The 17,656-nt window shown below is 42.2% G+C and overlaps 1 protein-coding gene across 3 annotated transcripts in view; it reads right to left on the reverse strand.

Annotated features, from left to right (window-relative positions):
- IGF2BP3 (insulin like growth factor 2 mRNA binding protein 3) overlaps nucleotides 1-6,090 on the reverse strand; it is a 143,059-nt gene extending 136,969 nt beyond the window's left edge. For all 3 annotated transcript variants that reach the window (XM_043872156.1, XM_043872155.1, XM_043872157.1), the window contains exons 1-2: nucleotides 5,538-6,090; nucleotides 4,263-4,323 (exon numbers count right to left, since the gene is read on the reverse strand). In XM_043872156.1, the coding sequence (XP_043728091.1) occupies nucleotides 4,263-4,323; nucleotides 5,538-5,712 (236 nt within the window). In that variant the 5' untranslated portion in view covers nucleotides 5,713-6,090. The remainder of the gene's footprint in view (nucleotides 1-4,262; nucleotides 4,324-5,537) is intronic.
- Nucleotides 6,091-17,656: the final 11,566 nt, after the last annotated feature.

The raw sequence follows: 17,656 nt of genomic DNA on the forward strand, positions 1-17,656 counted from the left end.
GCAACTAAGCTGCCATACTTCAGAGAAGAAATGCAAGCTCCTTACAGGGGAAAGCCCATCTCTCTGTAATTCCCAAATACACCTTTAAATCTTAGCTGGTAACTCACTTATTTCAAGCAGAACTCACAACTCTGAACAAAGTATGCCCCTTGTTAGTTTATTATAATGGCGTTTGGCATGAACAGAGAATATAAGTCATCCCACAAATCAAAAGGAAGCCAGAAACAGAAGCCAAGATTCTCAGTTCCCACTGGCTCCAGGCACATGTCATGTTGTCAAAACGTCTTCCTTGTTATCACGGACACACAGAAGCTACTTATCAATATATATATTTTTTAATCTAATAAAGTGAGAAAGAAAAGCAAGAAATCTTTCTAACTTTCTCAAACTGTACTGAGAAAACAACATGAAATCAAGAAAAATCTCATTGGCTACAACCACTTAAGCAGTCATGCATTACTGCTCTTAAACCCTGCACTGCAAAGATAGCCTTTACCAGCCACGAAAGTTTCCTCAACTTCAGGTCTACGAATGTGTGAGAAATTTCCCTAATTTCCCTAATTTCACAAGATTCACCTGGACCACCACTGATAACCCAGGAGCATCCCTGTTAATACACCTTGGGGCATATCTTGTTAAAATATTTAGCATTAAAAACAGCTTTTAATGTCCTGAGACACCACAGGGTCTTATGCCCTGGCTAACTGGCACAAGGATACTCCTGGCACCATCCTAGTCTATACTTCACTGCTTTTAAATAAAATGCAGCAGTAACTTATACATAGCCATTTAAGGTAAGATATATTTAAAAACCCCAGTAACTTTTATACATGCTCTATCCCATTTATATGCTAAACACAAGATTCTAATATGGAAATAAGTTATCCATTTAATTTCCTTTCTTTAAAAATTATTTCAAAGAAGCAAAAAACAAAAGATACTTGAGCTTAGGCACCACCGTTTATTTTAACAGATCCTTCCTGGAAAAATATTAATTATAATATCTCACTAATTTTTTCTTTTACTCAAATATGTTTTTGGCTACATACAAATCTAATTAAGGTTAACAGCTAAAGCATGAGGAAGTTTAAGCTAGAAAAAGTTGGAAAATATGACAACTTTCATAATTTAAAAGTAGTGGAAAACAAACCACCATCCTCTTAAGTTCCCCAGTGTCAGCGACTTTCTTGTTCCCTCTCCCATGCCCAACAGCCCACAACATAACAAAAGGAAATCAGTGCTATTTACCAAAATATATAGGGGCACATACAAGGTCCCACAAGACACCAGTGACTCTTCCAACCCAAAGTCAGCTATGGTCTTCCAAAGGCACGACGATTTTCACACCCACCTTTTCCTCCAGGGGTAGGCAGGGAAATTTTTTTTAAAGCTTATACCTCCAGAGTGAAGCCAAGTCTTCATGTGTTGTATCTTTCATATTTGGAACAAAAAGTGCAATACTATCACAGGTACTCTATGCAATGTTCTCTTCATTCTGAATGCAGAGGATCTCAAACTCTGAAGCACTGCTATAATCTCCCCCAACTGAGGGGTATCTGAATGCAGAAAAGCAACATTCCTTCCACATTCCCTTGATACAGGAACTAAGCTTGGTCTAAACCAAACTCTGCGATGCCCCTTCCAGCAAGGGTCCGCCCAGCTCTGCTCCCCGTCAGAATTTTGGCCAGTCTACCACGCGTCACATCACATCACCCATTGGCCTGCTCCCCTGTTTAGCTGCTACAAGTCCATTCATCCATCTCAGAGTGCTGCCATAAGCATTCTTCAGCCTAGGGCTCCCAACATGCCTTGCACAGCAGGTATAAAGGTCACTGTTGCACATGTGGATGTGCCTGCCTCAGATGCCCACACGGTGATGGGATGGAATGCAATGACTGCTACGCACAAACAACTCCACCCGGAAGCCCAGCAGGCTCACCAGCAAGGACTGGGCTTCGGCATTCAAGTCACTCAAGTCACTCTCATCAGTACCACCTGACCATCCTCTAGGTGCTGGGTGTGTGGATCACCGAGGAGCCTTCTCTGCTCTCTCCCAAAGCCTATTGGGACAGTGGAACAGTCCAGATAAGGAAAACTGCAACACCGTTTCAAGGGTCAGTTAAATCCAAATTGTAATAGAGGTTCCCAGCAAATCTCCCTGGGCAGAAAAATCAAGCTCCATTATTGGTTTTAACCACTTCAATACAAGCAAAGGGCTTCCATGATGGCTCTCTTAATAAATCAGTAAAAAAAAAAAAAAAAAAAAAGTTGTCTCTAACTTACTCACTCCTCTTTGCTAGTAACACTGTATCCTTCAAAATCCTGAGCATTTCAATGACTAAGGAAAATCAGCTAGAAAATTTAATCTACCTTGTTCATCAATGGAAGCTTCTCCAGTTTAATACTTCCTGCCACTAGTAATATTTTACTTTCTGTGCTTTCTTCAATAGTTACTTGTTACTTTATGACAAACAGGCTGCTAAGTATGTTTTTAGGTTGGGCAAAAACCTTCAAGAATAAAAGCAGTCTCTTACCAGACCAAGTTTTTAATTCCCTACACATGAGGAACAAACTCACACAAGGTTAGAGAAGGAAAATCAGGAAAGTAAGGCAAACTATTTGCACTCACAGGCAGGTCAATACATTTAAAGTTTAAATTTAGCAACTCCTGAATGTTAAAATGTCAGTTCTTCAACACAACTATTTGCCTACTTCTTATTCAACATTTGAAGAAAATTAGTAAGACACAGCGGCTAAACAAAAACCAATTAGAATTCGCAGAATATGCTTACTTTTTTTTCCAGTAAGGAAACAATAGACTATCCCTTTAAATTTGTTTTTAAGAAGATATGACTTCTTCCCTAATTTTTCAATTGATATTAAACTGAGATCACTTTAGATAGTTTTCAGTACACATTCTATTGTTTTAGAAGCTTTTAAAATTCCATTCTGTTATATAAAATAATTTGACCACTACCAAAATTCCCAGCTAGAACTATATCACTTCCCAACTATCCTAATGAAAATTAAGTATAGTACATGAAGAGAAACCCATAAGAATCCCACAAGCTCGTGAACAAAAACACAGTTGGTGGAAATTATTTACCTGGAAGAAAACTCCATCTACAAACAGGCCTAAGATGACTTATTGGGTAGCCCATTCTTCAAGTCAAGCACCAGGGAAATGCATATCAAACCCTTTCAGCCCTCCAGCATACACACTCGCACCAATACCTAACCAGACGCTGCTCCCCTCCGCCTGCTCTAGTTTAAATTAACTTCCAGCTTACCGCTGGGCCACGGGTTGGGGGTGGGGGTCGGGGGAAGGCAGAAACCCTCACCCCACTGGTCAGAAGCCAGCGAGGCACAGGCCAACCCCGGTACCCCCCTGGGAGGAAGCAGGGCCTTTCCAGCCGGAGTTAAAGAGCCGGGATCTGGCCTGCTCGGGAGAAAGGAGCCATTTCTCCAAAAGAGTCCAGGGATTAAAAGTCTCCGAACACTTTGTAAACTGACACACTACACGTGCTTTCCAAAAAGTGCAACCCCTCCTTGTTGAGGAAGCAAAAATCTTCAGCCTTCTCCATCTCTTGGTGGTTCATCTACAAGCCAAATATTTTTTAAATTGAGGAGCAGGGTTGGGGGAGGCCGGGAGACAAAGGCGGGTTTGCAGAAAACCGTCTTACTCTGCAGGAACTGAAAGGCGCTTTTGGGCAGGAGAAACCCAGGCGTTCCCTCACGGGGAGCTCCCAGGGTAAAGGCAAATTCCTCTCCCCTCAGATGCGCGGACAGCCCCCCAGACTCTTGCCCGCCACCGTGGGACAGAGAAGGGAAAGGCACGCCACACCCGCGCGGCCGCAGCTGCTTTCACCTCTCCTGTGTTTTCAGGTTGGCGCGGGGGAGGGGGTCACCCCCTGCTTCCCAATTCCCACGGATGCCCAGAAACTGCCCTCGGAGACTCTTGATTTCCTGTTGCACCAACCTGACCTACTCTGCCGGAGAACATTTAACCGAAAGAGCTTCCTTAAGCGACTTTATATACCAGTATAAAAAGCCGATGGCAAGGGCCACAGACGAGCTATCTATTCCTACAGACCAATGTGCACACACACACACACACACCTGCCAGAAACATAAATGCAAAAGAAAACGAAAAACGCCAAGCCACACAGCAACCCCAGTAAGTGGAAAAGTTGTTTTCAGCTGTGTTCTCTCCTCCCGATGGCCGAGAAGGGAATCAATGAGAACATGCTAAGCAAGCTCACCTCTGCCTTTTGGGGACCGAGTGCTCAACTTCTATGAGTTTTCCGTGCAGTTCCACTTTACCTGCGGACACACAAGAGGTGCAGGACAGTTGGCCGAGTTGAGCGGCTCTCTGGGCCTCCTCAGACCCCGAGCGGCTCGAGGCCGAGACAGAAAGCGGCCCCGCGCGGGTGGGAAAGGAGGAATCAATGGGCAGAGGTCGGTAACACTCTCCCCGCCCCCCTCGGCCTTCCCCGCCCACGTCCCCCGAGACCCTAGCAGACAAACTCGGGGCAAAGGGCTGCGTGGGCTTTCCTCAGGTGGGGGCGCCTAGGCCCTTCTCCCGGGGGTTCAGGCCCAGGCCCGCCGGGAACGGGCGGTGAGTGGCGGGAAAGGCTGGAGGACCGCCGGGCAGGCGCCGAGAGAGCGAACGTCCACAGGTGCAGCTGGGCACCAGCGGAGCCACGCGCGAGGGACGGCGCCCGCCACCCCGAAAGGCACGCGGCTCTGAGCGGGACCCGAGCGCATCCTTCCCCCGCGCGCGCCCGACCAGCCCCGGAGGCCGCGGCCCGAAGCCCGGCCCCGCAGGGGGACGCGCTCCGTGGCGACCCCTGGTCGCCCGCGCCCACCTACCCCTGTAGCTCGTCGGACCCGGGAAGGTGGAGCCCAGAACCTGGGGGTTGCCCTCGCCCACCTCCCCGCAGGGTCGAGGGGAGCGCGGGGCCGCCCGTGCGCGGCACCAGCCCGCGGCCTCGCTAGGCAGCGGGATCCAGGCCACTTTGGAGTTCTCCCGCGGCCCAGCTCTGGGGGCGGGAGAGGAGGCAGCGAGTCCACCGCCAGAAACCACCCCCCCCCCCCCCCCACACACACACAGAAGCGGGGGTAAGGAAGGAGCGAGAATCCGGCGTTCGTTCCCAGCCCCCAAGGCCCGCCGTGCCGGAGCCTGGAGCACGCGCCTGGGCCCGGGCGGCGCGCGGGGCGAGCTTCCCCCTCCCCGCTCCAGCACTCCCAGCCCCGGTCCCCGGCGCCGCACGGTGCCCCGGCTCCCCTCCGAGCCCGAGTCGGGGTTCTCTGGACAGCGCGCTCGCCCTCCGCCCGCAGATCCGGGCGGGGGAGGGGAGCCGCGGGGCCGGGTAGGCGCCCCGGCTGGGGGAAGGGCCCGACCCGCGCGTGCGGGAGCCCGGGCCTCGGCCGCCGTCCGCAGGCGCACCCGCACCCGCCCAGGCCGGGGCCCGGTGCGGACAGCAAGGTGTGGACTGCTGCGGGCCCGACCCCGGCAGGCCCGGCCCGGGGCCCACCTGAAAGCGCCTCGATGGCCTTGAGGGCCCAGCTGTCGTCCGGACAGTCCACGAACGCGTAGCCCGTCTTCACCAGGAAGGGTCCCGACACCGGGATCTTGGCGTCCTTGAAGACACTTTCTAGGTCCGAGGGAACGGCGTTCTCGCTGAGGTTTCCGATATACAGTTTGTTCATTGTGAAGAGTGGTTGTTGCTTTTAAAAAAAAAATTAGGAGAAAAACGAAAAATTAAAACCACCCACAGCGATGGATGGATCCGGCGAGTTCCCCTCCTCTTCTCGCTGTTAAAATACACAAACACAGTAAGAACCAAGGACAGGAACGAGAAGCGGAAAAAAAATCAGATCCGAGGGTTCCTGTTTTTTCCTTTTCTAGGTATTAAAAAAGAAAAAACCTAGCGACAACCCAAACGCATCCAAGAGTCTTCCTAACTCGGAGGAGGAGGCGGGATTAGCGAGAAAAAGGAGAGGAAGGAGGGGGGAAACTACTTTTTGTCTTTTCCTCCCCAAACCCTCTGGCATCGACCGACGGACTGTGAAAATATCACACTACGAGAGGGCAAGCACCGCCTCCCCGTAAAAAAAACCCCAGAAGGGTGACTGGCAGGAGGGAGGGGAGAAGGGGTGGAGGGGAGGAAGGCGCAGGAGGCGGAAAAAATCCGCTCCGAGTGTCCGGCTTTTTGAATGAGCCACGTGTTCAAACTACAAATCAACGTCTCACGTGAGGAATCCCAGCGCCTCAATTAGAGTGGGTTTCGCAGGGAAAAAAAAAAAAAAAATGAGCTAGCAAGAGGAGGAAGAGGGGGAGGGGTAACGAGATTGGGCGAAGGACCCTGCGCAGGGGCGGAGAAAGAGGGGCGGAAAATGCTAAAGGAGCCGCAGCCGGGGTCGCGGAGGCAAGCGCGGCTGTGGGAGCTGATGGTCACCACAGAGTTTAGAAAGGGTTATTTGGTCGGGGCGGATCCTCCGGGAGGGGAGAGGGGGCGGGAGGAGTATTGATTTTTTTTTTTTTAATGTGATTGGAGTGGGGGTGCTAACTAGGCAATCCCTCAGCTCTATTTACCGGAGTTTTAAAGACTCGATTTTTAAGAACAGGTAATCAAACAAAGCCGAAGAGTCACAATTCCGAACTCGCCTTGTGGCTTCGATGACAGGAGAAGTGTAACCTCGGCAAACCGCGAGCACCTTTCCAGGGGTTGGCGGGGACGGAAACGCAGCTGGGGGGGTGGGGTGGGAGGGGGCGGAGAGGCGGGCCGCCGCGCCCCACCCTGTGCACCCTTTGCTGGCGCGGGCACCCGCAAAGTGGGGCGGCCCCGAGCCAGGCCGGTGGGGGGATGGGAGCCCGCGGCGTCCTGGGCGGGTGTCTGGGCGACACCTCCTCCGCCTCCGCCTGCGCTCGCGGTGGCTTTGGGCTTCGCGTTTGCTATTGGTTGCCGTTTCAGAAAAGGCTCCGGGATCAATGAGGCCGGGGGCGGGCTTGGCCACCGGTGGGGGAGGGGAGCGCAGGGGCCGAGGTTTCTGGTCTGGGGATGGGGGGGTCCCGGGCCTCGGAGGCCGGAGCAGAAAAGTCAAAGTGGGAAAAGTCGGTATTTAAACGGAAACCATATCTTCCTGTAGTTTCCAGAGGAGGAGGAAGAGGAGGAGTGGGGTAGGCTGGTACTTTTATTTAAAGAATTTTAGTTGGAGAACTTGGGACTCTTAAAACAGGAACACCGCTCTGCGTTACCCCTAAGTGGTAACTTGCACTTGAAAAATTGCTGGAGTCTCTTTCTGCTGCTTTTCTGCCTGCATTTAGCCATTATAGCCATTCATAATTTCCCCTGTGTGTAACGAGTACAATGGTGGGCGGTGGGGGAGGGTCTGGGCCCGATGGAGCCTTACAGGGCCAACGAAATGAGGACTGGAGACGAGGAACACGGAAATGAGTGCTGGGTTTCTTTTCGAAATCGCCAAGAGTCGTTTAATGATTTTGTCCTCCACTCAAAGGCTTCATTTGCACCAGGATTCTTGTGGTATATTTTTAACAGGTATTCCATGGAAAAAGAATGCTTATTTTTAAAAAATGATTGCAATTATATATATTAATAGGATGGAAATTTAAACAATATAATCACTTAATACTCTTATTATTAGAAAAATGTGTAGTAGAGAAAATACTCTTTACACTATATCATCAGTAATTATGATAATTGATAAAGTTCATTTCTTTTTGGTCAAACCCATACATTTAAAGATGTATATTTTTCAACTGAAAGATGAATGGAAAATTATTTTTTCAATATGTGGGAATGATTGTATGATATAAAGAGCATTTACATTTTTTCTTTTAAAAAGAACTTACAATTTTATGTTAAGAAACCGGAAGGTGTCAGATCATCCATTTTAAATACAACTGTTCTTTCTAACAGGTTTTTCTTTCCTGCCAAGCAAATCCAACTTTTTAAACGTAAACTCACTTTCACAATATTTTCATTCATGTTTAATTTAGTGAAATGTTTTTACTTTATGATATGGAGGGTGTAAACATGTTCTTCAATGTTTACAACTGTATTATGAACAGTATCTTCAAAGAACATTTAAGTGGTGAAATTTTAAATTTATGGTTATAACTTTTTTAAAAAGCTTACTTATTTTTCCTTTTCATATTTTTGGAAAGAGAACCTTCGTTCCAAGAAAGAAAAAAACACATGTATTATTTGATTCTGTCATATTCAAAATGTAAATACTAAATTATAAATTTTTATTTACCTGTTGCATGTGATCAAAAGCTATTTACAGAATTATACTTTTCATTCACTTAGTAATATTTGCTTTTCTTTAAATTTTATAAACTAGTCTGTTGATCATTTAAGTTTTAGTAATTTTTCTTAAAAACAATTTTCTAAGTTCAACATGCTTTGAAAAATCAATTGAATGGTGCCTTCTGGATTGTTGACTGTATTTGCTCTTACTAAAACTGAGACCTAAGAAAATGTCTACTTCTAAAGCATGGGATAAAATGTTTTTTTTCCATAAATACTAGTCCATGCCTGTCTTTCACTATCAAATCTAACAGCTGGGATTTAAAACAAGTGTGTGCAGTTTTGATGAAATATGTTCCTGGGACTCTTGTGAACTTAATTTGTGTATTATTATAACAAACTGGATGCTCCGTCTAGGACCTTAAAAACATACACGAGTTACATACGTTCAGCCATCAAAAAGGGAGTTAAATACAGTCCACTCCATTTCGACTCTTCCATGCATTTGAGGGATCAGTAATATAATCAATGGCTGAGTAAAAAGAGCATGGGTAATTGTTTTTTTACTGACATTTCAAGTGTAAAAATACCTTCGGTGGATTTTCAAGAATGCTTATAAGGTTAATCTAACTTCCAGTCTTAATGAGTATCACAGGAAATTAACCGTGTGTATGGGCTACTCCAGGTTCTTTCTCAAGCAATGTTAAGAGAAAATGTTAAGTCCATGAAGGACTCCCACCCATTGTCTGTGCTCTGATGCGGTTGAGGCTTCCCAACTGCAGCCTGTTTACTCTTTGGACAGTTGCACTTCCTCCTGATCTCCTGACCTGAAGGCAATAAAAATGTTTCTTATGGGTCAGTGTAATATTAAAGGAGAAAAACCGTGTTTAGAAGGTCAGTTACCGCTGCTGTATCTACAGGTTATAAGCGACGGCTTAGCAGGCTGAGGAGGGGGAGAGGGCATTCTTGTTGCTAACCCTAACTCCCGGCTTCCTCTGAGACCAGCCCAAAGGCGAAGTCCTTAAGGCGGGTGGGCACGTAATGCCGCGTCGCCTGGGCCTCATAGAAGGTATTTTTTAACATACTCTTGCTCCTTCGAACAGCTCTCGTGGACTCTGATCTGTTAAAACCAGATGCATAATAATTAGCGGTAGCCTGGCTCTTCCCTCTCTTCGGAATATGCCTTCAGTGATTTTTATTTAAAATAAAAGATGGTGCTCTGAGAGATGTTTCCTCTTACCCCCCGGTCCTGCCGGGAGAAACTGGGCGGGATCCTTGCAGCTCACACTCGGGAAGATCCTTCGTCAGCCGCTGCTCGCCTCGGAGGCCCTAGACCACCCGTCCGCCCTAGCCCCGCCGCGCGACAGGCACCTTCTGGCTGCGTCTCGGCTTCGGTCCCTGCGCGCGGAGCCGCGTGGACGCGTTAGACGTGGGGGCCCGGGCAGGGGAGCCCGTGTCCCCCTCGCCGCACTACCCGACCTGAGCACTGCCCTCGCCCGCCCGGGCGAACCTGGCGGTGTGTCTGGCGGCCCTGTCGCACTTCCGGCCTGTTTCCAGTGTGCGAGGGGCTCATCGGAGCCGGGGGATGGTTGGTACCCACGAAGAAAGATCGCAAGGAGCAGCCGCTGAGCCCTCTGCCTCTGGCCGGGGCGGGGCGGGGCGGTGAGAGGGGAGCGCTAGGCGCGCAAACGCGGCTCCGGGGAGGAGTTCCGCGCTCCTAGGGGCCGACTCGCCGAGCCCGAGTTAGAGCAGCCGGCGTGGAGAGAGACGCCGCCCCTGGCTGCGGAGGGGGCAGGGGGCTTCTCTCACCCGATTGGTGGACGGAGGGAGCCTATCACCGTCGGCTGCCGCCGCCGAAGCAGTTTGCTGGTTTCCATTCATTGGCCCCCGAGCCGTCCTTGGATTTCCATCTTTTGTGGCGCGAAAATAACCCTTTGCTCCCTCTCATTGGTTTTGTTCTTGTTGAGGGGTGAGATTGGCTTCCCCTCTTGCATCTCTCATTTTTCCTGCCCTTTAACTGTGAGCCCAGTCCTAACCCCCTAGGAGAAAAGAGGGAGACAACTGAGGAAGAAAGAAAAAATAGTTGTGCATGTGAATTCCGCCCCTGGGGCTGACCGCGTGGTGCCCGCTGAGTCCCTTCCCTTCCCCCAACGTCCAGCGTCCGGAGGTCGTAGGTTTGCTCCTTGCTCCGCACTGGAGCCCCATCGTTTCCCTGCTCTACCCCACCGACGCTTTAGAATTTATATGTCTTTTTTAGTTAAGTTAACAATACGTTTCTAGGTGCTTGATTTTTCCGGGGCTTCTAGAGAAATCTACTTATTCCGCCCCCTCATTTCCTAACCCCCTTTATGGGCCACAGCGTTGTTTCACACAAAACCAAACAATCCCCTCCAAAAAAAGCAAACGAAAAATTCCTGGTGAAATCAACTCTACGGAGACCACGTTTTCGTTAAAGCTTCCCTAAGACTAAAGAGCTGAGACCGACCTTGAAGGATTAGCGATTTCTGTAGCTGAAATGTTCTAATTTTACTGACGTTTGGTGGAGACGGTGAGAAAAAATAAATATGAATTTATCTTGGAAAAGCACAAAACAAACGAATGATCGTATTTAATTAGATTCAACGAAAAAGCTACCAGCAATAGTGATGTATTCTAGGTAGTGGTGTGTTCGATATATTTGTAATTTATACATAAACTGCTATTGGTCTCGAAAACAAATTGAAAATCAGAATTCTGATCATTACAGAAGAGGGAAGTATGAATTTGTTTGGTATATCTAATTCTATAACAGGCTTTTCAAGTCTCTGAGTATTTAAAGAAAAGGAAATGTATCAGAAATATAACAATAATTTGTTTACAGATAATTTTGTGGTTCTTTGTAAGTCTTGACAAAATACTTGATTTGGTTTAAAACTAGTAAAACGAAAATAGCCTGGTAAATATTTTAAAACTTTGAGAGAATTGGCTGAAATCAGAGGGTTCAGATTTTTTTTCTATATTGTTAACTCTTAGCTAGTAGTCAAGTTACATCATCCTCTAAAGTTCATTTGGAAAAACTACTTAGTTTTGTATTTTTTCCCCTTTTAGTCTCTTAAAAACTATCTAATTGAAGGAATATAAATATAAATTGTACATGGCAGTTTATATTTTAAAGAGCAGCTCTTTAAAACAAATTTTTAAAACTGACTTAATTAGTAAAGAAAAACTTTTAGAATGCATTTTGTTTACATTTTGTCTGATTCAACAACATTTCACTAACGTGGTTAATACTTTTGAAGTTTTCATGTAAAATTATTTCTTAGAAACGAGAGTAACTTATGAATGGTTTACTTTGACTTGAACAAATTAAAGCTTAGAGAATAAATTTATAGTGTAAATACTGAAGATTACAGAGCTAATAATTTATATAAATCTTAAACACCTAAGAAATTTAAAATATGAAGATACAATTATTTGTAAAATGACCCTAGACTTTGATTTACATATTGTGTAACTTTTATATTTTGAAAATGATATAGTAAATTTCAGTTGTTAAAAAAAGTTCCAGAATAATCTGGACAAACCAAAACTCTAAAACCTGAGCTATTTTCAAATGTTTTCTCGAATTCAAAGAATTATATAACCAATACTTTATTAAGAAAACTTTTCTGGTTAGAGAAGTTTATTTCTTTTTTTAAAATTTGAATTATTAAGTCAGGAATCGGAGTTTTCATCTATCTAGTAACTTAAAACATAATTGTTAAAGCAGTAGATAAACATGATTCCTTTTATTGCAATTCTTGTTTTACTGCTTCACATGAGTGAAACTTTAAAAAAAATATTCATTTATTATTACTATTCTAGGGGGTAAGGGGATGAAACTTTTAGTGAAAAGACTCTTTGGCAATTGATGTGTATATAAGCTTTTGCAGACCAGCCATTGGAAACAAAGAAGATAGGCTTTTGTTTGTGGGGGGAGGGGTATAGAGAGGCTGAGAAGACTTGGATATTTAAACTTGTTTCTTGGTTGCAACTCATTTATCTTGCAAGTTTTCCTGCTAAGGGTGTAAGATGGTAGTAGAGAGAAAATGTATTGACTAATGGAGTAAAATGGGACAGTAATCCAAGCATGAAATCCCACTGGAGAGAACAATAAGAACCTCCTCTCCCCACTAAAATAATCTGAAAGCAAAGCACATGCTGAGGTTATAACTAGTTACCAGCATTTTCTAACACATTTAAAAGACACATCTTAGGTTACCATTTTCACATTGGGACTCTTTGTTTTCCAGACATTATTTTCCAGAATCCCATTCAAAGAAGAAGAAAAATAAAAAGGAATTAAAGTTCCCTTAATGAAACAGCAGATTTCATGACATGTATATACAAATCAGCTTTAGAGATAAACTGATGAAGCCCTCATGCTGTCTATAAATCAAAACTTAATTTTTAGATTTAATAAGGCAGAGTATATTTCTAAGTTCCTTACTTGCAGGAATGATGTCAGATCATTATCATTTACACTTTGAGTCTTTAAAATTCATTCTTTCTTGAGTTCACTTTACATTTTGATCCTGAGCTTCTCTAGCAGGATGATTCCAGCTTTAAAGATGGAAGCAGCAGGCTAAGTGAAGATTTTATTATTATTTCAAAACGTCTCAGCTAAAATTCATCAGAATCTGAGAACATAAGTTACAGCAGGGGGAAAAAAAACAAAAAACAATACCTAGTCTAAAGCTTTTATCAACATTGTCACTATAGAGATTTGTCATAAAGTCCATGCCTAATACACTTTGGTTGAAACATTTAGTTCTTTTTTGTAGTAAGTTGTTTAAACATACAAAAATTGGTAGTATTCTTTGTTGCTTTTCTCAAATGACTTATTTACTGATCAATTATTTTTAAACTAATAGTGCTATGCCTTCTCAAAGGCAAAATTTTGCTTCAACTGAGGTTTAAATTTAATATCGATAACTGAAACTGTTTGATAATTACCCCTTATTTAATTGTGGTTTGGGGGAGGGGTCTTGTGCCAGTCACTGAAGTAATTTTTCTATTTTTTAAGTTATTTTTCTTTGTAAACTATTCCTATCTTGTAATCTAAAAATATTTTTCCAAGACTTGGAGAAAAATTTAAATATAACTAAATCTTATTCTGTAAAATATTGTTAAAGACATAAAAATGTGTATAATTTGATACAAGAAACATATTACTATTGAATATTTTCCATTAAGCTACCATAACTGAATGGTTCCTCTTTTTAATTCTAACCCATTCTAATTCTAATCCAGCTAACAAAAATTTAATTCATAAAAAGGACACTAACAAGGGTCATAAAAAACAACAAAAAATCAATTTTGTTATATAAAAGAAGTATGATTTCTGTTATACTGTTAACTAACATTTTGTTCTGAGACAATTAAATACTGAATGGCATCACCATCTTTTGCTTTCGTTTGTTGAAAATTGCCCAGAATTTTGCTCCTTGATCCTGGTACCATATGCCTTATGGTAATTCATTTGCTCTTGCGTTTCTTTCCTACCAAGATTCAGATGCCATTTTTTGGTTTTGACTTAAATGAATGGCTGTGCATAAAAAGCCAAATAAAAATTTTCTAAAATTTTGGTTTAGTGTACTATAGATGCTCATCTCTGGCTACCATAGAGATATATTCCAATTTTATTTTAATCCACAGCTGATATCATGACCTTGCAGATTAAATTGAATTTTGTTTTAAAAATTAATAAACAACAACAAAAAAAGTTGAGAAAATGTTTTAATCCAGTTAGACAATAGGGTTAAAAGGTGACATTACTCTTTCCCCTCAATATCAACAAATCTTCCAGTTGAGGGCAGTTTTGTCGGGTATGGAGGGTATGGAATGCAGTCAGTGTGTGCAGTTGGCCAGGAGAACATATGTACATATTCCTGCTGAGAAGCTCTTTGTAGAGATTTGTGGAGTAAAGCAAGACAGAACTTGTGTTCAGTTCTCAAGTTGCAGGTTAAAAGAAGCAAGGTAAGCACTGTTTTACTAAGTTTTGTCTTTAACCATCAGAATACTTCAGTATGATGCTTTTAACAGTGGGAAGAGAGGAGTAATAATACAGACTGAACTAGAATTAGGATGTCATCAGTACATCAACATTAGAATTTAAGTAATACAAGTATGTTTGGAATTTTCTGTTTTTCTTTGCCTTGTTTTCTATTTTTAAAAAACTATTACACATAGTTTAAAAATATCAAATAACATTATTAAAACATGTGTAATGAATGTTTAAACTTATGGAATAATATCACATGTTTTTAAAATGATAGATGTTCGATTTACTGAAATAATATTATCACAGATCCTTTCTGTCAGATTATTCTACCACTTTGTCTGTACATATGACCCATATATGAAGGGTTCATTTAATCCAAGGTAATAGCATTATTTGATAAAATACCCCTAATTTTAGAAAAAAGCCAAAGGTATGATGTGCTGTTATTGTGAAAACAACAATGTGTTTTGAAACCTATAGAGAGGAAATTCAGATTTTAAGTGAATTTTTACTTTATTATTTACTGCATTTTGTCTATTTGTTGAGGAATAGGAAAACAGATTAAACTGTAATGTTTCTTCAGGGCTGGCCACCAATAAAGTTTTTGGTGGCTATAAATAAAGGATGCTGTTTCAATCAATGATAGCCCCTTCCTACTACTATTCTCAGAGAAGTTTCTCTTTCCTTGATTATTAAATATCCCTAAATTATTTATTTACAAAGTAGGGGGAAACTCATGTTACATTAGGATAACCAAATATTTTTAACACTTTGAGCTTTTGACAGATGAAGAATGACCACTGCTTTTTAAATAAACAAAACAGTGTCTTTTGTTGTCATAAGCGATGTATTTATTTTCTTTCCTTATCTTTATCAATGTTCTGCTAATATAGTAATAAGCTGAATTTACTCTCAGATGTAATAGTTAATGGAAATAAATATATTACAACCAAAGTGCAGAGAAAATATATAAGCAAGAAAAAAATCAAAATCAGCATGTCTTGATTAAGCTAAAAATTAAAGTTTCTTCCCACAAACAAACCCAGTGATCAAGCTTATAGTTTTTATTATTTAAAGTCTATAACAGTTAAAATTTGAGTGTATTGTTGGTTTGCAGTTATTACTAATCATGAGTAGAATCTCTTCAAAAGTTTGTGGTTTTATTTAATCTAACTTTTTATGTGGTTTAAAAATAAATTACTTTTTTTAAACATTTTTTCATATTTCCTTGCAATAAATTTGAAAACATGAAAGTTAACCTGAATACTACTAGTTATTTTGTTAAAATCTATAATCTGTGGATTAAAATATGGTCTTTTCCATCTAATTTTTCCCTGAAAACTCAAAATATAACCTATTAAAAACCAAGAGATGTAATGGCATTTACAAGCCCATGGAACAGGTTTTGCTGATTTTTTAAAAAAATAATCTTACAGGTAACTTACAGATATTAGAGAACTTCATTTATGTATATGCAACTATTTGGAAGTTGCACATTTAAATAGAAATGCATTTTGAAAGCAGTATAATTTAAGCAAATTGCCATTGAGTGGCATTACCAAAGTGATTATGCAATGTAAAATGAGGTTATAGATTGAATTTTAAATTCCACTATGAATATACCAATATAAATATGCAAATTATTGTTTTCAAAAGCCCAAGCTAAATGGATGTAACCTCAAAAAAGCAGCCTCTGTGGTGTAAAGGGAAGTCAAAATGTTTGAAGCATTTTAGCAGGAAAAGGCTGTTGTGAACCGGAAGATATCTAAATTCACAATAGCAGATAGTAAGTTAGGATATTTCTAAAATGTAATTTTGGTAGTTAAAATTTGGTCTTTGGATATGTAAACTCTTAGCACTTTTTTATTTAATGGAAAGAGAGATTGAGGCAATTCATATTAGGACTTAGTCCTAAAAGATCCAAAGTGGGAATATAGCCTGTTTATATATTCCAGATTCTTGGATGTTTTGAATAAAGAAGTTTGGACTTTTCGTTTATGTCGTTAATTAGGGAATTGTGCAGAGTATCTTCTCTCTTACATGTCTTTCAGTTGACCTTCTTTCTTTATAAAACAATTCTAAAATTTGAGTACTGGGAATATTTTTAAGGATCTGCTAGATTTTCCTTTTACATTTGAGGAAATTGAGGCCAGGGGAGGTCAAAGCAGACAGACACCCAGCCAGTTTGGTGGCAGGGCAGAGGTGTGTTTATCCCTGAGTGAAACCACATGACAATCCTAAGTGGAAGGTAGTAAAATTGCTTTTTCCTATTTTTGCTGATAAGAAAACCCAAGGTGAAAAAAAAAGAAAAAGAAAACCCAAGGTGAGGTTTGCCCAGACCCAGTATCATTACTTTAAAAACAACAAACAAACAAACACCTATATTTATTGAGATCAAAAGTTCTGCAATGTCATTAAAAGGGAAAAGATTGAAGGCAGACAAGACCTTGGAAAAAAAAAAAAAAGTTACCTGATTCATCTCAGTCACTTTACCCAGGATCTCATTTAAACCATCCCAAACAAGTAAACTTGGTTTAGTGTGAAAAGCTGATAAGGAAGATTTTTCTTCTCTCAAAAGCTTGACTCAAGGCCCAGCCATATCAGAACCTTCAGGAGCCAAGAAATCTGTATTCACAGCCGCCTCACACACACTCAGCAGCAAGCTAAGAAATTCCTCCTCATGTCAAACTTTAAAAATGGTATGTTGGAATTTAGTCCAAATGAGCAATAGTTTTTCACTGGGTTTGAATTTTATTTTCTTTTTGCTTTAGTGAAATTTCAGAGGTGAGGGGGAAGTGTGTATATACATACACACAAGAGTCCGTTTGCAGATGTATCTCCCCCATGGTGTAGTTCAGACTTTCCTTAATCCTGCAGGGGGCAGAACAACTGGCAGAAACCCACCCTGCCCCTAGCTCTTCTCTTATCCACTCACACCAGGACAGAGTGGTGGTCACTGGCCATCATTCCTTCGGGCTTCCCACCCCTCATGAGAGGCATGAGCCACAACCTTTTCTCAGAGCTCAAAGTCCTTGGCTGTACCTTTGAATTAAAAGCTGCACTTAAGGAACTTCTTGTACCTATAAGTCTGTTGATCTTCAGAAACCATGGATGCCACAGAGGAGTCTGTTTTCTCTGTGTGTTGCTGACCCTGCTGTGACCCTGGGTCGGTTTCTGGGTTTTTTTAACCTCCTTGGTCTTGCTTGCACAGTTGTAAAGAGAGTTAAACTAAAAAAAAAGAGAGAGAGAGAGAGGGAGTTAAACTATTTATACCATCCTTTGCCTTTTTCACGACAACAGAACACTCAGGAGGCTTTCTACAAATATTTGTGGTATTTAGTTTTCAGAAAAAGGACTA

The sequence above is a fragment of the Cervus elaphus genome, chromosome 18, assembly GCF_910594005.1.
Source record: "Cervus elaphus chromosome 18, mCerEla1.1, whole genome shotgun sequence".
Lineage (NCBI taxonomy): Eukaryota > Metazoa > Chordata > Mammalia > Artiodactyla > Cervidae > Cervus > Cervus elaphus.